Source organism: Cydia pomonella, chromosome 17 (genome assembly GCF_033807575.1).
Source record: "Cydia pomonella isolate Wapato2018A chromosome 17, ilCydPomo1, whole genome shotgun sequence".
NCBI lineage: Eukaryota > Metazoa > Arthropoda > Insecta > Lepidoptera > Tortricidae > Cydia > Cydia pomonella.
Genome location: NC_084719.1, coordinates 5416964 through 5437956, shown reverse-complemented (window position 1 = coordinate 5437956; position 20993 = coordinate 5416964). Strand labels below are relative to the sequence as shown.

Below are 20993 nucleotides of genomic sequence, written 5' to 3'. Positions count from 1 at the left end.
CAGACAGACGGACATGACGAATCTATAAGGGTTCCGTTTTTTGCCATTTGGCTACGGAACCCTAAAAATGTCGCCCGTGCCTCATCAAACTATTTCCATGCCCTATGATCTGAGACCATACCAAATTTCATCTAAATCGATTCAGCAGTTTAAACGTTAAGAGGTAATAGACAGACTGACCGAAGATTTTTTCGGCCAAATAACTACCGAACCTTTCGGCCGCGCCGAAATTATAGTTTCTGGCCGAAGTTTCAGTTCAGTAAAAATCATTCTTCAGTTCAGTCAAAGCTTTGTTTTTTGCCGAAACTAGAGCAAGACTGAACCTTCCCTTCGGTTTCGGTTGAATGTCTAGTTTCACTTAATCACTAACTAATCCACATTTACACGACTATGACGTCTATGACAAAGGATGAAATCTAAAGCACATAGTTGATTTGATTTTATTTATTTCAAATTAGCACACAGTGTTGTGCCATATTGTTACAGAGTTAATTATAAATACTATTTCCAACATAATTGTGCACTAGCATCGAAATTCATTTGATACAATGTCATAATGCTTTGATTAATTTATTTACAAGACTTATCACTGTACATAGCAGCTAAGAGGCCAGTTGAAATACATTTAGATTTATCTAAACATTGGATTTGCAACCCTAGCGACTTGTGTAGAACTGCATTTTTTGTCATACATTTTTTTAATTGCCAGTTCTTATCGATAGATAATTATCATACTCCCTCTGAATAGGTGAACTTATTAAATATAACAGGCATCCGAGGGCATTAAAATATATGTGTTTGTGTGATTTCTATCAATTGTATCTAGGGTTGCCAACTCAACGACGACAACACGAGATATTTGAACTAATAGACTGAAGGTGAACAACAATGTAGTGACCATTTAATCAAACGATAGGCATCTAGTGAATTATTATGGTTCACTTTGCACGTCTATTAGTTCAATTGTCTGTGACACTAAATGCGAAAATTGATAAAAAAAAGGGATAATTATTCATGGCAGCATAATATTCGTAAATAAATCCATATTTTACGCTAAAAACTAATGGTAACGCCGATAAGAAATAAAAACTTCATGTCGTCAAAATGATTTAAGTAGCTATCTAGTCACAATCGAACGTTACTTATTTCCATCGGAATCGGCGTTGGAAAAAAAAACAGTGATTTCCAAAAACTCTATAAAAATAGTTTTTGGAAACTACTGTCGTTTAACCTAAAACTATAGAACACTATTTTTGTATGCGAAAGTTCGTTTAAAATTCATTGTATGCGTGTATGAAAATAATGGTAAAATACAGTTTGGCCAACCAACAAAGAGATTTTTTTCTGGAAATCATTATGTTCATCTCTCTTACTCTTACAGTTGGCTGGCTAAACTATCTCCTGCAAGCATAGAATATTAGTTTGACTTAGCTATTCTATTACAATAATAATCTATAGGTAAAATCCTCACAACTCAGTATTTTTGCATAGGACCCAGTTAGTTTTATCAAAGAGAATTTGAAATTGAGGTGGATAGTAAAAGAAAATTTTACAGTACATATGGTGCTACTTTTCCGCACTAGTGCGTAAATTAGCACATCATGTAACTATGTCGAAAATTGAACTGTATATGTACTGTAAAACGTTGTACGATACATGTGCGAATAGGTAATTCGCAACTCGTATCGATTTAAAAACACTCCCTTCGGTCGTGTTAATTTATCGCCACTCGTTACTAATTTCCCATTTTTCGTACTTGTATCGTAAATAACTATTGTAGCCTCAGTAAATTTACTGCCATCTTTCGACACATGATTAAAACTTTTAGAACGCCAATGGCAAATGGCGTTCTAAAAGTTTTAATTGTGTGTCGCAACATGGCAGTAATTTTACTGTGGCTACATAGTTTTCTTTGACAATCCACCTCTACTTCAAATTCTTTTTGGTTTTATTTAGATATCAAAATTCTATTGTTTCATAAACATTTACATTATAAAAGGTATTCCATTCTAGAAGACTTATCGGACATTATTAATACCAACTATTCTAAAGGTATGATTAACTGCACAAAATAGAAAGCGTTTCTTACAGAAAACTTGTCTATCGAAAATTAACTTGACGAATGGAATTCAAGGACAAAACATCGTTTCTACAGATAGAAAGTAGCTACCATAGAAAACATTCAACATTGATATAGGCGGCCAAAGTTTGCCGCCATTTTGTAAAAGCGGCCATTTTGAATTCGGCCCTTTATATACATTCATTCTCTCTGTAGACCAAAATGTATGATCATTTCCTTTTGTTATCTCTGCTGGCCAATATTAAACGTCTTATTTTGTACAAAAAGACACATTTGAGCCATGTTTCCAGTGTTCTGAACAGTTCTGAGCGAGCAATCCTTTGTACAAAGGACTAAAGTGAAAACAAAGCGTTGGTTTTGAATAAGTTTTTTTCCTCCAACACAAATAATCCACCATTCCACGGGAGCTCCTCACAATTCATTTACAACAATATATGCAAACGTTTAAGGTATAATTATATTTATCTACATAATTGTATATGTAAATTCAGTAGAGATACGTAGAGCTAGGTAATCCTAATAAATTACCAAATACCCTTTAAAAATAAAGGGATAATTTTTATATTTTGAAAATCCTTGTAAAGGAGGCATGTTAAGGATCACAAATTTAAACTGTTTTGCAATGTAATAACGTGTATTTTAATTTGACAGAATAAATATTAATGTGTTAATGTAATAAAATTAATTGTATTTTATAGCTTATAACAAAAATAATGATGATATATCATTATTATTTTTCAAGATAAGTTGTCGTAACATATTTTTTCCATCCTATTAGTCAAATTAAACATTAAAGTTAGTGGAACTTTACTAATGAAATACACCTTTATAAACTGTATAGATTAGAAAAAATGTATAATATTCGTAACAACGATACACTGACCACACACTGTGTGGGTAAGCAAGTATGAAAGCGCAAATCGCCTAATGTGCAAAAATATATACACAATTTAAATTTTAACCCTTTGACCGCCAAAGACGTCAACAAACGCGTGTGGGTACAGCCTAATTTCAATCTTAGTGCATTGTGACATGGTGCATGATGGCGCGGGCGTTACGCGTGGTCCACCGCATGTATCTCGGACAGAACGTAAAGATGTTCGTTATTTCTTGCGCCACCAGAGGGCCTCGCTAAATGTACCTTGCCCACATCAAATTTTGGTCTTGCCTCGCCACTGCGCGCCGCACACGAGACGTAGCGTTCAAAGGGTTAAACTTTTATAAAATTCTACATTATCTTTATTATAATGTGTCGCATTCAAACAAGCAATTCAACTTGCAAAAAATGATTAATACCGGCTTAGCCTTTTATTAGATAGACTATCTACCTAAGATATAATTCAAATTAAGAGTAAAATAGTCTTAAGTGTTGCAAGTTTAACGCTAGAGGGCCGTATTGAGACACTATGGAAAATAGATACTAGCAGTTTTTGCAAAAATGGTCTCATAAAGTTACTCAAAACGCCCTAACACACCTCGCCTTTGGCTCGGTTGAAAAAATTATGGCAAAAGCCTTCGGCGCTGTTGCTTGGTGAGTTCGTACTTGTACAAGCTGCGGGAAGTTTCCAAAAAGTTTCGAACGGTTTACAGAAATTTCAGGGAAGTTTTACAGGAATATTTTTGTATAGGACAATTTCCATTCCTATACAAAAATATGTTACGAAATTTTTCTAAGCGGAAATTTCGTAATTTTGGAAACTCTCCGACAGCATCAGTAGTTTGTAGTAAAATGGCGTTCAATATAAGTGGTCAAATATCAGGAACGCTTGTATCCACAATCATTACACATTGTTATTTCTCGTTTTTTTCTCCAGAAAAAAAAGTTATGAGCATTTTAGTGTGAAATTAGTTAACTGTGAGTATTGTGACAGTTTTGAATGATTCACGGTTAGTCTCACTAGATCATAGAAAAATAAGAAGTAATAGAGTGCTCACTCCACACATCAGTTTTGGTACCAAAATGCTTTTCGATTTTCCGCTAATAAGCAGTGGCAGCATGGTTCCATTTTTATCGCTTGTCACTATGCCCATCACTTTCACGCTTACATACTTGTTAGAACGTGACAGGCATGGTGACAAATGATAAAGAGCCGACCATCTTAGCCCTACAGAGTAACCGGAACTCTATTTTCAACTCCTACACTTTGGTTATAATAGTAGCTGAAAATCGTTGAGCATTAGACTTTTTGTTTGCCGCGACATCTATTGTCGAGTAGCAGTACTGAGAGTTCCGCTACTTGATGCTAGATGTCGACTGCGAATATAATAATCATTTTGGTACCAAAACTGATGTATGGAGTGAGCAATATATTACTTCTTATTTCTCTATGACTAGACTTATATTGACCATATCTCTGTCAATATAAGTCTAGTTAACTGTGTACATTTCAGTCTTTTATTGAACACCAATTTACACATGAAAAGCTAGTTATGTAAGCCTTGTCTATTAAAACGCTTTAACCCTTTAACGGACAATATAAAAAAAATACACTATGCAAAGAAATCTGCGCAAGGAAAAAATTGGTACAATTTTTGTTATACAGTAGTAATTTTTGCCATATCTAAATGTGCCTAACAAAGGGTAAAGTTAATAAATTTGACTGTCATTATTGAACTGTAAGATAAAGGTTTAAACACACCAAGGCTTAAAGAACTGCCATTCCAAAGCCGGCGTCCCATAGCGCTATAGGGCGTATGGGACAATTAACTATCAAAGTACTTAACGTACAGTCCATGGGCAAGGCGAACGAACTACGATTTCCGTGATAAAGAAGCCTACAACGGGTCGCTTACGTATTTAAAGTAGAATCTTTAGCGGATGACAATAGTGCCGAAAATGAGGGTAGTTTCTCGCTTTCTCTGCCGCCGGCGTCAGTCGCGGAGAGCTGCAGCCCGCAGTCTGACGCATATCGAGCAATCTTCGACTTAAAACATGCGAGTGGCCCGTTACAATACCCTTTATATATCTGTGTCTCACGGACGTTTTATTAATGTTTATTATTAAAATATCCTACGTCCTCAAACGATCTCCATACCTTCGTTTAAGCCTGAAGAGACAGACATAATTTTTACGAATAAAGTGGACTAGCCCACCGATGGACAGTTAAAAGAGTACCAAGTTATATCAGTGCGCACTTGATGGTACGCCGGCCGCCGATCTTGCCCCGGCTCTTCTTGCCTCGCGCCTCCTTGTCTTTGCGGATTTCTCGGACAAGCGTGTAGAAAGCGTCGTCGACGCCCATGCGGGTCTTGGCTGATGTCTCGACGAAGGGGACGCCGTAACTTCGCGCCACCTGGAATGTTTAAAGGGTAATTCAGTACAATCAAAGATAAGGATAACGCTCTAAGCGTAAATATAGTGCATTAATTGCAGAGTCCGGGAAAAGGGCAATTCGTGGATGAGTTTCGATTTTGTCGGACGACGCGAAGCGGAGTGTTTGACCATAATGAAGAAATTGCCGTACTATTTTTGCTACAATAAGGTGAACATTTCCAAGCATATTGGAGAAAAGTGGAAAAACTCAGTGTCTCGGGAGAGGCACGAACTCGCGACTCCGGGATACCAGTCACTCTACCAACTGAGCTACCGAGATTTACCCGTTGATAGCAAATATTTCCACCATATCCTTCATATGTGCCTTAGAGAGAGAGAGAGAGGGGGGGGGGGGGGGGGGGGTGTTTGCCACTAGTAAAGACAAAATCGACCTACAGTTAAGGGTTGGCATATGAAAAAATGGACTATCCTGACAAAACTCCGGACATAACTCTAAAAATCCAGACGTTACCTGGACGTTAATATCTCTAAAGCTAGCCATTGTAACATAGCCCACGATTTGCGGTTACTATAACCATGAGCGCGCTCGATTACTGACTGCTCTGAGCCAGAGTCGCACCCCTGCTGCCGCCGCTGAGGTCCAGTCGACACCCTCGGACGCCATGGACTATACTGCCAGTCGATTCCGGGCCGATATTTCAGGCACGCGGCGTTGAATGATCCGAGGGCCTACCGCGAACCACGTTCGACGTGTTGCCTCCCTGTCACACTTACGTACAAATGTACAAGTGCGACAGAGAGGCAACACGTCGAACGTGGTTCGCGGTAGGCCCTCTGATCCGTAGAGCTCTGAGCCGGTAGCGGCCCGACTTAAGGAGCGCTTGTGCAGTGCACTCCCATAAATAATCATAATGAAATTATAGTTCCTAATCAATACTTATTTATATTTGTCAAATTTAACACATATCCGAGTGAAAGAATAAGGATTAAAGTCAAATTGGCGTTTTAAAAGTTTTAATCATGTGTCGAAATATAGCAGTACTTTTCGTACTTTACTGTGGCTATAAAATTTTCTTTGACAATCCACGTCTATTGCAAATTCTCTTTGGTACATACCATATACCATACATAATAGTATATTTGCAACCAGCGGCGACCAGCGAAAAACAAGTAGACAGACAACAAGTGACAAAGGAGAGCTAATCGCAGTGCTTTTTATGGTCAATGCGGCGTAGACCGGAATACAAAATTCATTGCAGGGGCGATAACTCCCATATAGAGTAACTAGCTGTTTTCAAAAAGTTTTTAAAAACTTTATCTCCAAAATTATTTTTCGTCTTTTTTATTATATTCTCTTCCTACTAATTTAAAAGTACAAACCGGTACAAACTTTCAACCCCTTTTCAATCCTAATAGGATTAGGACTAATCCTATTAGGACTAATTTTGAAAAATGCTGAAATTACTTTTCTCGTATATTATGAAAATGTCTTATTTCGAAGTTTTAAGTTCTAACTTAATATAAACTTTATCGGCATACAAACGTTCATCCCCTTTTTAACCCCCTTAGGGGTTGAATTTCCAAATACCCTGAAATTACTATTATTTTATTTTAATATAATACCTTTTCACGAAGTTTCAATTTTCTAGCTTAAAATAAAACTTGAACGCCATACAAACGTTCAACTCCTTTGTAACCCCTTCCGGGGTTGAATTTTGAAAATCGCTTCTTATCCCTTGTACACTTCCTAGTGTGCAAATGTCAACTTCCTAGCTTTTGTAGTTTCGGCTCTGCGTTGATGAATCAGTCAGTCAGTCAGGAACTCGGGACACACTCATTTATATTTTTATTTTATTTTAGTATACGGAAAACCAACAGCGCTATATATATCTAGAACTTCCAATAGAATTACAGAGCCAATTACAGGTTCTCACTTATAAAAATACAATAAATTATAAAAAGTTTTTGCCCATCTTAATTTACACATACAAGTTCCTACAGCATAAGAACAGATCTATATATATATATATGATTCATTTTTACAAAAAATAAATTAAAAAAAGAAAAAGTAGTTAAATCCTGTGAGTACATATTCAACAATGCACCGAGCCTTGTCCTGCGCCAGAATTATTGTCACCCATGAAGTGTCTAATTAATTTATTTTTTATTACTGCTATGCTATCATTATATATGTCGATATCACAATTTATAGAAACTTTATTTAAACTCAAGCCTGCCCTGCATATGAAACTGTTTTTCCTATACCTAGTAGTAGCTTGGTAATTACTAATGGGACGAAAATGCCTTAGCCTCCTTGACGGAATATTAAAAGAGATCTTATTAAGCAAATTTGGACAATCTACATTACCTTTAATTATATATTAGATAACGTCATAGGTACGTCGCTCAGAAGGGAAGAGCTTCGCTCCTTCTGCTCTACAGACTTTCTGTTATTTAATAAGTACGTGTATTTGTTAAAGCGACGAAAGAGCTTGTAGAAAATCTTCCAATAGAGAAAGCAACAGGCGGGTCAATGTACGGAAATCCTTGTGGAAAGCGTCTTTTCTTTACCCATAACACCAGTCTTATTGAGCTTACTGTTGGCCACCTGTGGGGCTAGGTCGATTTGTTTAAATTTGTCCCGTAATATTTATTACTTTTCATCACACTTGCTCGAAAAGGATCTTATTTCATGCACCTATGCTGAAGAACAAATGTTTATTTTGTTCCCGCGGGAGTTAAGGATTGTGAAAAAAAAAAGAAGCTATAACTCCCTAGGGAGTTATACCTTTTTTCTTTAATTGTCACTTATTCATACAATCCAAGTAGCATAAATGAGTAAAAGTAAATTAAAATACTGACGTTTATAATTTAATATTTTTGTTTATGTTTAAAATTATTTAATTTGATTAATTTAACAGCCGTTTAAAATATTTTTACATAATTTTCAGGCCTGTGCCTTTGATGCCTCACCTGCCAAGAAATTACAAAATGGCGGACGAATGTTTGATATGTCACGGTGTTTATGATACTGATACTGATACTTGGGGTAACTCCAGCCAGCAGATCCTGCAGCAAGGACTAGGAAGGGGAGACTACAAGGGGGAGGCGATGTTGATACAAAATAGCACTGTAAGCTCGCATGACTCTGCTGATTCAACCTAAGAGGCAGCGAGTCGGTGGATTATGTCAGCGTCACATGCCACCGGCTAAGCCTCAAACGCGAAATCAAACAAAGTACGCTCGCACACCGGCTCATTACGCAACAACCCCTGCCACTCCGCCGTAGGCACCCGCAGCCTGCCCGAGACACCGGAGCACCCAGTAGATAGGACTGGAGTGTAGGGTTTGCAGTCAGGACAGTAGGAGAGACAGGAAAGTTTTAGCCGACCCGAATACAAGGCATCGTTAAGTCAGCATGGGGTAGATAGATACTATACTTGGTGTGTAATAGATACTCGGTATAAGGAATGTGAGGGTATGTGACTGCTGTATTTTTATTTTTATGAAGTTCCCCCCCCCCCCCTCTTGTTTCTTACAACTTTAAGAGCCTGGATAATCTTATCCTTAATTCGTAATGTCATTTCTTTTTCATTCGTAATGCTAATCAAAGCGTGGTAGGTCACCTAGGGCTGGCTCCTTATTACATGTCCTACCGCTAGTGCCGCCATCGCTTTCGGCTTCCTCTGGCTCTGATTCCTTCCATTTCCGGTTGTTTATATATTCTTTCCACTTGTTTCTTTAGGCTGCTTCTGATTTCGGATATGTGTTCCCAATAGGGTCAGGGTAATAGTGCCGAATATCGTGGTTCAGTGAGTCCTCCCGCGTATAGGTATATTGGGCGTCCCTGTCATGACCTGAGGTGATATAAGTGCCAAGATATTTAATTGTATTTAATGGTTGTATAGGTGCAGGAGTATCCAAGAGGACCGTTAGCTTTCTTACTATACAGTCGAGGACAAGCTCCACTATGCACTGTTACTGATGATAAACCAAAAGTAATAGCACTTATTAAGCAAGGCTGGCAGGCTCGTATATAATAGAATAGCACTCGATCCAATAAAAATGGTAGTTTATATAAAATAATAGTAAAAAATAAACAACGCTGTCATTAGCACGGAAGAAATATTTACATTTCTTCCTTATTCATAAATATCAAACTTATATATAGGTATATAGTAATTTAAGCGCACCAAAACTAAACACTTCTAGCGAGGTGCCATCAGGTCACTTTTAGACATGGCAGTGTTAAAACAAGTAAATAAAGTTGCTTGAGTTGCGCTATAGATTTCTTATGTATTACCTTTTTCGTTTTTTTAATACCACAATGGTGGCAAACAAGCATACGGCCCTCCAGATGCGTTACTTGCGCGTTTAAATTTCGATAGTAGTCTAGACAATCACGACGGGGTTGGTTGCTCAGCGGACATACAAATCTGGATTATATCACTGCACAACACAGACACTTCTAGCACAAGGAAAACACAAAAACAGATATAATTTGCACACCGACATAATTACTTTGAGCATAACAGAACTGCACTATCACATAACTTAAAGAAAACACACACACATTCAGTAATAAAAACACAAAACTATTAGTAGAATTCCACTTCCATTGACTGTTAAACTTGAATGTTATTAGGTAGTTTGGTCTACCAGAGACCCCTGACACCCTCTTCCATTCCGGTAGGTATCTAATCTATTTCGTAATGCAAAGATTCCTTTTTACTGATCCTACTTGGTATCTTTTAGTTTGCAATTCAGTCTGGTATTTATTTTGAAGTCTCTAGACCAGCATCTCTATTAGGTATATTTCTGACGCTCCGGCACCGTGTGGTGAAAGTAGCCGTACCCTTTTTTTACAACTGCACAAATGCACGTGTTGGGATAGGACCATTGAAGTCGGACCATATAAAAAAGAGCTCTGTATTGATGTCAGTTTGCAGTTAGTTAATAATAGGATGACCGTTTGTAGGCTTTAGTATTTTGATTTCTTTGTTTAAGCGAACTTCTCTTGCGTATTGCTTGCTTGTCTTGGCTTGGCTTGCTTTTGCCGAATACTTATAATGCAGCGTCCCTCGTACGAGCCCTATAAATCGTTTATTTAGAACGAAATTGGAATGCTTAAAAGACAACATTAGAGTTCGTTTACTAACCTGTCTTTAACTGTACCTATTTTGAGGCAAGAGTCAAGGATGTTCGTAAGAAAACAACAACTGTTACCTGCTTGAACATGACATAATTACGCACATTAACATAATTTTACTTAGAGGTTAAATGGAAAGCTCTCACCGGGTAACTCGTACAGCTCGTACTCTTGGCTTCGCTGAGGTTTAACTTCGGCGTATGCGCGGTGATTTTACACATTATAAAACCGACACACATTAAACCCGCGTTTCTCGGGATATTTTAATAAAGTCGAAAATCTAACGAGAAATGCGCGCAGTCAAAACCATACGGTCCGGTTCGCACATCTGGCGACAGAATGGTCATCAAAAGGGCTCCCAGAGGCGTCCCGGGACCCGACCAACCTCGACGACGGTCAAAACCAAACTCTCTTGATATGTCACGGTGTTTATGAATGATTTTGCTTAAAATTTAGTTTTGTCTTCGCAAGTGTGATGAAAAACATTGTGTGTAACTCGGGGGGGTAAGAATAATGCAAACTCGGGTCTTTACCATCAATTACCACCCTCGTATGCAAAATTTCACTTACCCCCCTCGTTGCACAATGTACTATATTTTATAGCCTTATATCAGAAATACATTTTTATACTAGGTATATCTATAGTTTTCCTTAATCTACGATAAGTCGATAACCGATTCTGTGAGCCTTTGGGCAAAGGCCTCCTCCAATCTTTTCCACTCTTCATTATTTTGCACTAATCTGGTCCATGTTTTCGTCCTTCCAGCCATGTCTTCTATTTCATCGGACCATCTTTTAAATTGCCTACCTCTGTTTCTTTTATGTCCTCTAGGGTGCCATAGTGTTACAATTTTACTCCATGTAAATATTATTCATATAAATATGAAATAGTTGAAATGAATAACCTTGACACAATATTGAAGAAACTGGTCCATTTATCACCAAAGTTGGTCAAAGTCCCTTGCTATTGCTATAGTACCACTTCATTGTTTTCGCCCACGCTATGTGTCACCAGTTTATTAATTATAAACTGCATTACTAATGTTATTTGAGGGAAATATTATTTCGCAATGTGAAAATATTTCTTTGGAAAAAGTGACACAAAGGAGTCAGGTTTTGAACGAGGCCTTTTTGGCCGATCGGCGATCTTTAAGACCCAATGCAAAATGAGGGGCATTATAAGTTGAACGCCATGTGTGTGTCTGTCTGTGGTACCGTAACTCTTAAACGGATAAACTGATTTGTATGCGCTTTTTTATATTTTAAAGCAGGTTTTCTAGCAATGGTTCTTAGACATGTTTTATCAAAATTGGTTTAACCATTTTTGAAATATCTAAGTTACGGTTTTTCAACTTTTCTAAGTCATGTTATGGTAGTTTTGGAACGAATTTGGTATGAACTTTATTTTTTTTGCGAAAAATGGCAAAAATCAGGTTCAAAATGCATGTTGGTCTGTTTGTGTGTCATAGATATTTTATTTTGAAACTATTTATAAGATGCATAATGACGAAATTTGGTAAGTAAATATATTTTGTCAACTGCTACTTATTTCATTAGATAATTTAGATAAAAAAAAAAAATTTAGGGCAATAAAAATAAGGTTTCTAGTTTCTATTATTTTCTATGAATTCTAACCAATGGAGCCACTCTTGTTGAGTAAGTGATATAGAAAAGTAAAAAAGAAAATTTGCAAACCATTTCATGTGACATATGAAATGAAAGGGCTTATTGCGAGTCTGCTTTTTTTAAAGTTTGAAGATAAATAGTTTTGTAGTTATTTAGGGAAAAACAATATACTCTAGATACTCAAGTATAAATATTATTTTACACACAACAGTATATATATATATATATATATATATATATATATATATATATATATATATCTGTTGTGTTGTGTGACTTGTATTACTTATATTTTATTTACTCAGTATAACTAAGCTAATTTTATTATTGAAGCATAGTTTACTGATAATAAATATTACACTACTGGCTAGGAAAAATAGTTGCCTATTGTTTTTCTTATTTAACTTGCTGTGAATAATTAATAGCCTATCAGCTTAAGTTAAAGTTGTTCAAAGGAGCCACGCGTTTTGTCGCCTAAATAGTGTTTAAGTATTTTTAATTTTATAAAATGTACATGTATGTTAGTCTAAAAGGTAATTGTAATATGGGCCTGAATCAAAATATTAAATAAATAAATTATCAATATCATCATATAAAACAAACAATTTGCATTTTATTTTTCAATACATTCTTGCTGATGATGATGTTGCTTGTGATATCATCCTCATTAATCGTCAATTATTGACATACTGACCAATCTGACCATACTGTAGGATGGCAGATGGGAATGACTCATTAGCGGGGTCCACACAGAGCGAGCATATGCGCGAGGCAATTTCCTCACGCGCAAACCGGCCACTGTAGATGTGCCTCGGCCGAGGTGGCGCGTGCGTTTTCCTCGCCCCAGCGCGCCGCCTTGGCCGAGGCACATCTACACTGGCTGGTTTGTGCGTGAGGAAATTGCCTACTGTGTGGATCTGGCAGATAAAGAATATTCTATTCTACACATCTTAACCTCTTATATGATAAGGATCTTGACCGAACTTTTAGTCATCTATTTGCATTATGTCCAAGAACAATTATTTCCACTGTATAGGACAGTGTTGAATCCACGATTTTTGACTATCACCATTACTTTACCCAGTGGTGGCCTTAAGGGGGGGTGGTGTGAACGGCAGTCGCCCGGGGCCTTGCTTGCGAGGGCCTCTCAACAACCCGATCAGGTTTTTTTGGAAGGCCTCCTAGCAGGGGACATTTTTACAGGGGCCACCATTAAGGCTGCTACTGACTTTACCCTGCATCTTTCCTAACCAAAACAAAATAATACAAACAGATGAAAAAGTTCAAAAGTGTTAAACATTTTCTAACCTCCACAACTTGTTTATGTTCTTAAGCATGAATACTCATCATGGCTACTGTGTCAACATGATTTGACGACTGGTCTGGCCTAGTGGGTAGTAATCCTGCCCATGAAGCCGATGGTCCTGGGTTAGAATCCCGGTAAGGGCATATATTTGTGTGATGAGCAGAGATATTTGTTCCTAGGTCATGGATGTATTCTATGTATAGTATAAACTCCATATAACAATATTTGTTGGTTATAGTTGGTTTATTATTCATTTCTCTCTATACTTCACCAAGAGTTCTAAATTCTATAAATTTTTGGCAAAAATATCATTTTTGGTACAAGCTTTTATTGCCAACTGTACTTTTCTTTCAACAGGCAACTAATACTCATCGAGACAATTCTAAAAACCCCAAACACAAATAGGTTGCATTGTTTTCTCACAGAGTTCCTATGGTTACCTCCTGTCTCCATCATCAGATCAGCTTGATGGTACCATAATATTGCATTGTCACCTGACTTACATATGTATGCAAATTTTCAGCTTCATCGGAAACCGGGAAGTGGGTCAAATTTAACTTGAAAGATTTGTCCCATACATACTAACAGGGCAAGTTAAATAAAAGCCTGTAAAAATGCATTTGTTAGTTACATTGTATTGCACTGTGCCCAACAATATCATACTACTGTTATGTAATTCTAAAATATTATGATTATGATTACAATATTATGAATTGAATTAATAGTTAATGTAATAAAACTTTTGTTAAGAGAGTTTAATAAGAATAAATTAAAAAGCTTTGTGAATAGATAAGGAATGAGCTGATGCTTTCATTAATAGCATTTAGTTTGGTGCCGTTACGTGGAGCAAGAGTTTGGTGTACTGGGGATGGGGTGAGAGGAGGTCACCCAAGCTGCCCAGGACCAGATGCAGTGGAAGAAAATAGTTCGAGTCCTATACCTCAGCGGAACAGGATGAAAAGAAGATGAAGTTTGAGGAGCAGTCACAATTGTTATGATTTAGAAAATGCTCCATATAAATATTAATTAGAGTCAATAATTAATTTATTATCACTAGTACTGGTACACTTATACCCCATTAAACTGAGGTATGATCATCAACCTCAATTTATTTGACAACTATCAACTGTTACAAATTTAGTTCCTCAACAAGTCTTTGTTTACATTGTACAGAAAATAACAAAGATTTTTTGTTTGCAAAAACAAACACTCACCTCTCTAGCTTGCGTCATGTCCACCGCCCAAGCTTGCAGGTCACACTTGTTCCCCACCAGAACCATGGGCACCTCCTCAGCGTCCTTGACTCTCTTTATCTGCTCACGATAAGAGCCGATATCCTCGAAACTTTTCGCACTATTCACTGCAAACACTAGCAGGAACCCCTCCCCTGTACGCATGTACTGATCCCGCATCGCGGAGTACTCCTCCTGCCCTGCCGTATCCAAGATATCCAACAAACACGTTTCACCGTCTATCACCACCTGTTTTCTATACGAATCCTCTATCGTAGGATCGTACTCGTCCACGAAATGATTCTGTATAAGTTGTATAGTCAATGCGGATTTGCCGACGCCACCAGCGCCGACAACCACCAGTTTGTACTCGGTCATCTTGAAACGGTGTAGGAAGTGTATTTTTCACTTTTTCCCTACTGTCACTTGAAGGAGAATACGACGCGAAACGTCGGTCGGCTGCCACACCTCTGGTATTACTCACATCGGCATGGCTGCTCGACCTATGATCACTTAATGTACGCCCAGTACCACTAGCGAGAAGACGACTAATTAATGTATTATTATTAGAGACGAATGCAATAAAATGACAAGACAATGAGGCGGTTCACTCACCCCTGGGAACTTTTCCGTCTCTCAAACATATTCGTGTTGATCCCAATATCGGCCAATCGGAGCTTTGTTTCAGGCGTTCTCTACATCATTATTGGACAAATTTGGTACAAGGTCGTGATTAGACTGAAAAACGCTCAATGCAAGATCAGAGCGTTCCGAAACTATATTACGTAACCTTTGTTATGTAAAATTAATGTAAATCATGCTTTCTTATTAATTCACATGCATATGTTTATATATTATTTTATTATTATTATGACCAAGACCAAGTAACGGAATTTCAGTGAGAATTCCACATTATTAATTCTATTTATTTTCTATCGAGCGCTTTGAAGATTCTGAACGTCGATAACATGAATCATAGATGAATCATAAATAACTTGTCAAAAAAATCATAGATGGCGCTGTGTATATATATACATTGTGCTCCGGAACTTCCGGAATATTTTCAGATTTTGTGTGAGATGTGTGTTCACACTTACCAACTAAATCTACGGTTTAATAATATACTTCGAATTATCATTACAACTCTTTGTATAAACTGTACTGGTACGGTACCATACACATAAAATAAAAAATAAATTTTATTGACATACTTATTTCTGGTTTTCGGGAACGTTCAAGTTTCATTCAAACAGCCAAGTCTCAAATTAAAACATTGGTTTATTAATTATTATTTTACTTGAAGAGTTTATAGCTTACATACTTAAACCTAGAAATCTACTATCATGTCAGCAGCAGAAGAACAGGACGAAACCCCTGATGTCTTGGAGGAGACGGGAGCTCTGGAGGCCGACGTCGGGGCTCGATTGTTAGTAAAGCAAAATGAAAAAAATCTGTTGCTAGTTCAATAAACTGAACTGAACATAAATGAGTGGCCATATCGATAATTCTTAAACGCTTCATACACCTTACTTAATTCAGTATCTGACTATAGGGAAAAGAAATCCGAAGATTTCTATCTTCTTTGATTTCTAGAATATAGAAATTATAAAAAATTAGATGAATTAGAAAAATCTATAGCAAGAGATGTTTTGAAATTGCCGCGTTTCTGCTAGTTCAACTTTCATTAGCCAAACTATATTAACGTATAACTGCGTCCCTCTCGTCAGTTTCAATAAGTACTGAATTAAGTAAGGTGTGCGAGGCGCTTTAATATGATCCTTAAACCAGCGGTCTTCGTTAGTTCGTTTTATGTGTGTTGAGTGTGATAAGTCCGTCAACATAGCAAAATCGACCTCTCTGTCGCTCGTGTATATTTGAGCAACAGAGAGGCAGTTCACATTTTTTATTTTTCGATGTTGGATGTAGACGTACCCTCTGTACTGAATGAGACATTCTGTTTTAAACGGTTAGATAGAACATAGATAAACTGAAATAAATGTCATATACTCAGAATAAGTGACAAAGGCCTCCAGTGCCAAATTAAAATATTTTCTCAAAATAATTTAATTTGTTCTAATACTTCTAATAGATCAGATAGTCACTCAGACACTTTCTGCAAAAAGGGACCGACAAAGGAATGATATTTCTCAATTGCTCTTACCAGAACCTGTCCGGTGCCCGGATGAATGTATCTAATAAGCCAAAGAGTTTGTCTCTGTTTACCATATTCAACAGAAATTTAGAAAAAATAACACATACGTGTCTTGTACCTCTAGCAGAATGCTCATCATACGCTCATAAAGGCATTCTTTATTCTTCAAAAACTGATGAGAAGCTGGCATTTTTATAAGAGTGGCAAAGTTATCTCATAAAAATGTTGGGTTGTTTCCTCATGCTGACGGTCGATGACAGGTGGGATTCAGTTTTAAGTGATGGTTTTGAATGATAACTGCGTGATAACATGCATTAGGATTTGATTTGTAATGCATTATATAGCTAGGTAGTATTTTCCTTGCGTTGTTCTAGTGAAAATCTTTGGTTCACTCGGTTGCAAAGTTTGTATTAACCCTTGTGCCTTTTATCTCTCGCAACGCTCAAGATTCCAATTTTAGAATTCTCTACGCTCATGGTTCAATTATGGAATGTTTTGCTCAATGAGGAGCGAATAAACAACAACTTTGTCCCCTTGTAAAATAAACGACTAGAGCCAGACCAAGATAAGTTGGCAACGATTTTGAAATCACAGCCTGTGCAAGTGTTAAGTAAACGTCATAATGTCATAGAATTTTGACGTTTGAAATAACACTTAAACTGTTGGCTAAATCGCTGCCAACTTATCTTGGTCTAACTCTATTTTATTTTTCAGTGATTACCAACTTAGTAACATCGACCCGAGGCTCAAGATCGACATGGACCCTCTGGCACACAGAGACTTCCGCCCCGAAATGATGTTCATACGGGATGAGCTGCGCCAGGCCAAGTTTCAAGCCCTCGCCGTAAGTACAGGCTAAATTTTAAGCCTTCGACGTAAGTACAGGCCAAGTTTCAAGCTGTCGACGTAAGTACAGGCCAAGTTTCAAGCTCTCGACGTAAATACAGGCCAAGTTTCAAGCTCTCGACGTAAATACAGGCAAAGTTTTAAACCTCTGTCCTAAGTACCAACACAGCATGACTGCTGACGCACAGAGATTTACGCCCCAAAATGATGTTCATACGCGACGAGCTACATCAGGCCAAGTTTCAAGCTCTTGTCGTAAGTCAAGGCCTTTTTAGATCCCTGTTATAAATATAAGTTAAGTTTTAAGTCCTCTTCAGACTATGCGCGTGAATCGCGGCGCGACTTCGCGGAGGGAACATACCGCGACGTTGACGTAGACTCCACACTCGCACAACATCACGGCGATTTCGCAGTTTGGTTCGCGGCAAGATGGCGCCGAAGCGTCAGCTGATCGGATTTAGTTTGCGGCAAGGCAGTGATTCAAACTGGGAAGTGTCAAATTGATTTTTTGTTGATCAAGTTCGCACCCAATATAACCAAGTAGTAGCCGCCAAAGAAGGTTATGACAGTTTAACAGATTAACCGACTCGTGAGCGAATCGCGGCGCGAAGCGATCGCGAGTGTGGAGTCTTGCAGGTTCGCGCTTCGCGTCTCCTTTGACGCGGGCCAAATACCGGCAAAAAACGGGAAATAAGGCGCGAAGGCGTGAATAATTGCGAAATCGTCGCGAGGGCACTCCACACTCGCGTTCGAGGCTTCACGCCTCGATTCGCGTACGAGTGTGGAGGGCCCTTTATATTATACCAATTTCAACGATTAAATACTTATGCCCCAATGATGTCCATAAACTGTGAACGAACATTTTCGACTCATAAATGGGTAAATTATGGTTCGTCAGCAGGTCGTGCTTTAGCTGTGTTGGTACTTAGAACTTAAAACAGAGCCCTAAAGGGCTCTCCACATTATTAAGCCTGATATCAGACCCGATTTCGGGCCCGAGAATGGATATTTTTCCGTTTCACCAAATATCAGCACATCGCTTACAATATTTGAAATGTAAAAAATGGTTCATATGCAAAAATATCAAATATTGAACATTTTTGGCAATTAGAGACAAAAGTTATTTGTTTTACAAGGGGGCAAAGTTGTTGTTTAACCGCTCGTGCTAATATTGATACCCGAGTAAGCGAAAGATTCCAAAATTGAACCACGAGCGTAGCGAGTGGTTCGAGAAGTCGAATCTTGAGCATTGCGAGGGTTTCAATGCACGAGGGTTAAACAAACTTTGCCTCCGAGTGAAACACAATTTTTTTTACCACACCAACACGAGGAAACTACTAACTATGAAATACCAAAAAATTCAAACTTGATTTCAAATCCAAATAAACGTAATAAAAAATAATCAGCTAACATAAGGAAACAACTCAAAATTTGCATCTGATTACTTTGCCCCACATGTGGATAAAATGCAACTTTCTCAAAAGAGGAGGATAACAATTCGAGTTCTGTCAAGTTCGAGATCTGACGATGGGGTCCATGAGGAATCGAGGGAACTCTTCAAATATGAAAGGCATACATATAGTGATTGTTGTATTTTCTTAGACAAATCAAGCAATTACATTTAAAAAAGTGACATTTGATGAAGTGGAACTGCTGATGATGATCAGAATGGAACTCTTCAACGACTCATAGTACACGTTTGGAGATTTCTCCTCTTCGCTGTGTTTGTTAAGTAAATTATATTTTCAAGACAAACTTTTGTCAAGTTCGAGTTCTGACGATGGGGTCCATGAGGAATCGAGGGAACTCTTCAAATATGAAAGGCATACATATAGTGATTTTTGTATTTTCTTTAACAAATCAATAATTTACATTTTAAAAAGTGACATTTGATGAAGTGGAACTGCTGATGATGATCAGAATGGTACTCTTCAACGACGCATAGTACACGTTTAGCGATTTGTAATAATTATCTGGTGCTTTATTTCATGCATGGTGTGAAATAATTTATCTTAAATACAGTCGAATACCCTATTGCGGGTATCTTATCAGTCAACCATTGGGCAAATATGAAATGTGTCAAGGTGGATGCAGTGGCAAAAAAAAAACATGTTACATAACATACACACATTACATGTTACTTTTCTACATAATTAGGTGTAGGACGCTGTCTTTTTAATTACATTGTATGAAATCTACAATCAACAATAATCGTTCTTTCACCGGTCTCCCTCATTGAAGTCGGTTTTTTTTTCTTAAAAATTATTTACATGTTAACCATGATGTGCTGATATTCCGTGAAACGGAAAACGATTATATTTCTTCGGGCGCACGCGGTATAGTACATCTATACCATAGAAAAATGTATACGGTCCTACCATCTGTGATTTTGCGAGTTATAACTTTTTTAGGTTATACATTGTATGGAGAATCCGTCAACGTACCCACCGTGTTTGAAAAATACTATAGCTGGATTAAAACACTCTCTACCCGTCCCTTTTTCTTTAGTTGGTAACAAATGAATGTTGACTCCGTCAGGTTCGCCGCATGGCTCTCAAGCAGTTGCTGCTGCAGGACTTCATCCGCGAGGACTGCGAGCTCCGGAACCTCGGGCTGGCGTACGCGCCGGCCGATTCCTAACCAGCAATCCGAACCGTCAAGCCCTATTTAACTATAAATAAACTTCTGCAATATCGCACACGATTTTTAATATATTGTGGCTTTTTACTGTAGGTCTACTTCGCATATTAATTATTAATAATAATAAATTGGGTACTTTGTGCCCTAGTACTTCAATTAATTTACTTATTTAATTTTTATTGCACAAAAGAAAAACTTAACCTACAAAATGCGGACTTAATGCCAAAAGCATTCTCTACCAGTCAACCTTAAGATAAAGCAGAGAGATAATCGCGATGTAAATAATTAATTGAAGTTAAAATTGTTGAGACCAAGGAACCATTTTTCGCACAATCTGATTAAATTGCCAAGTTCTTAGGTAATTTCCTAATTTCGATCTCTCGACTGTCGATATTATATTTAAATATGGTGATTTAATTTTGTAAAGTCGACCAAGATCATTTGGTAACGATTTTAATCGTCTCTTATTCTTAGGTAGTTCATGCTTACGTCAGTAAAACTTACAATTGTATCTTAGGCCTAAATATAAATAATAATTTTTGTGCCTATAATACATATAGCCGAGGGATCAGACAAGCAAAATTTTTAACACTTGTTTCCTAGTAAACTTGCAAAAATTGTGAAATTTAAAGAGGATCGGTAGTGAAAGCAGTATATAATATACAGTATATATATACTATATATACAG

At 37.5% G+C, this 20993-nt stretch overlaps 2 protein-coding genes across 2 annotated transcripts; one reads left to right on the top strand and one right to left on the bottom strand.

Moving 5' to 3' along the window:
* Positions 1–429: 429 nt before the first annotated feature.
* LOC133527039 (GTPase HRas) lies at positions 430–15311 on the bottom strand. Its single transcript, XM_061863924.1, has 2 exons — positions 14650–15311; positions 430–5373 (listed from the first exon to the last, which is right to left on the bottom strand). The coding sequence occupies exons 1-2, from the start codon at positions 15043–15045 to the stop codon at positions 5200–5202; spliced, it is 570 nt and encodes a 189-aa protein (XP_061719908.1). The 5' UTR covers positions 15046–15311; the 3' UTR covers positions 430–5199.
* Positions 15312–15781: 470 nt separating this feature from the next.
* LOC133527243 (uncharacterized) lies at positions 15782–20363 on the top strand. The gene is made up of 3 exons (XM_061864155.1): positions 15782–16093; positions 17534–17663; positions 20204–20363. Exons 1-3 carry the CDS (start codon positions 16011–16013, stop codon positions 20303–20305), a joined length of 315 nt encoding a protein of 104 aa, XP_061720139.1. The 5' UTR covers positions 15782–16010; the 3' UTR covers positions 20306–20363.
* Positions 20364–20993: the final 630 nt, after the last annotated feature.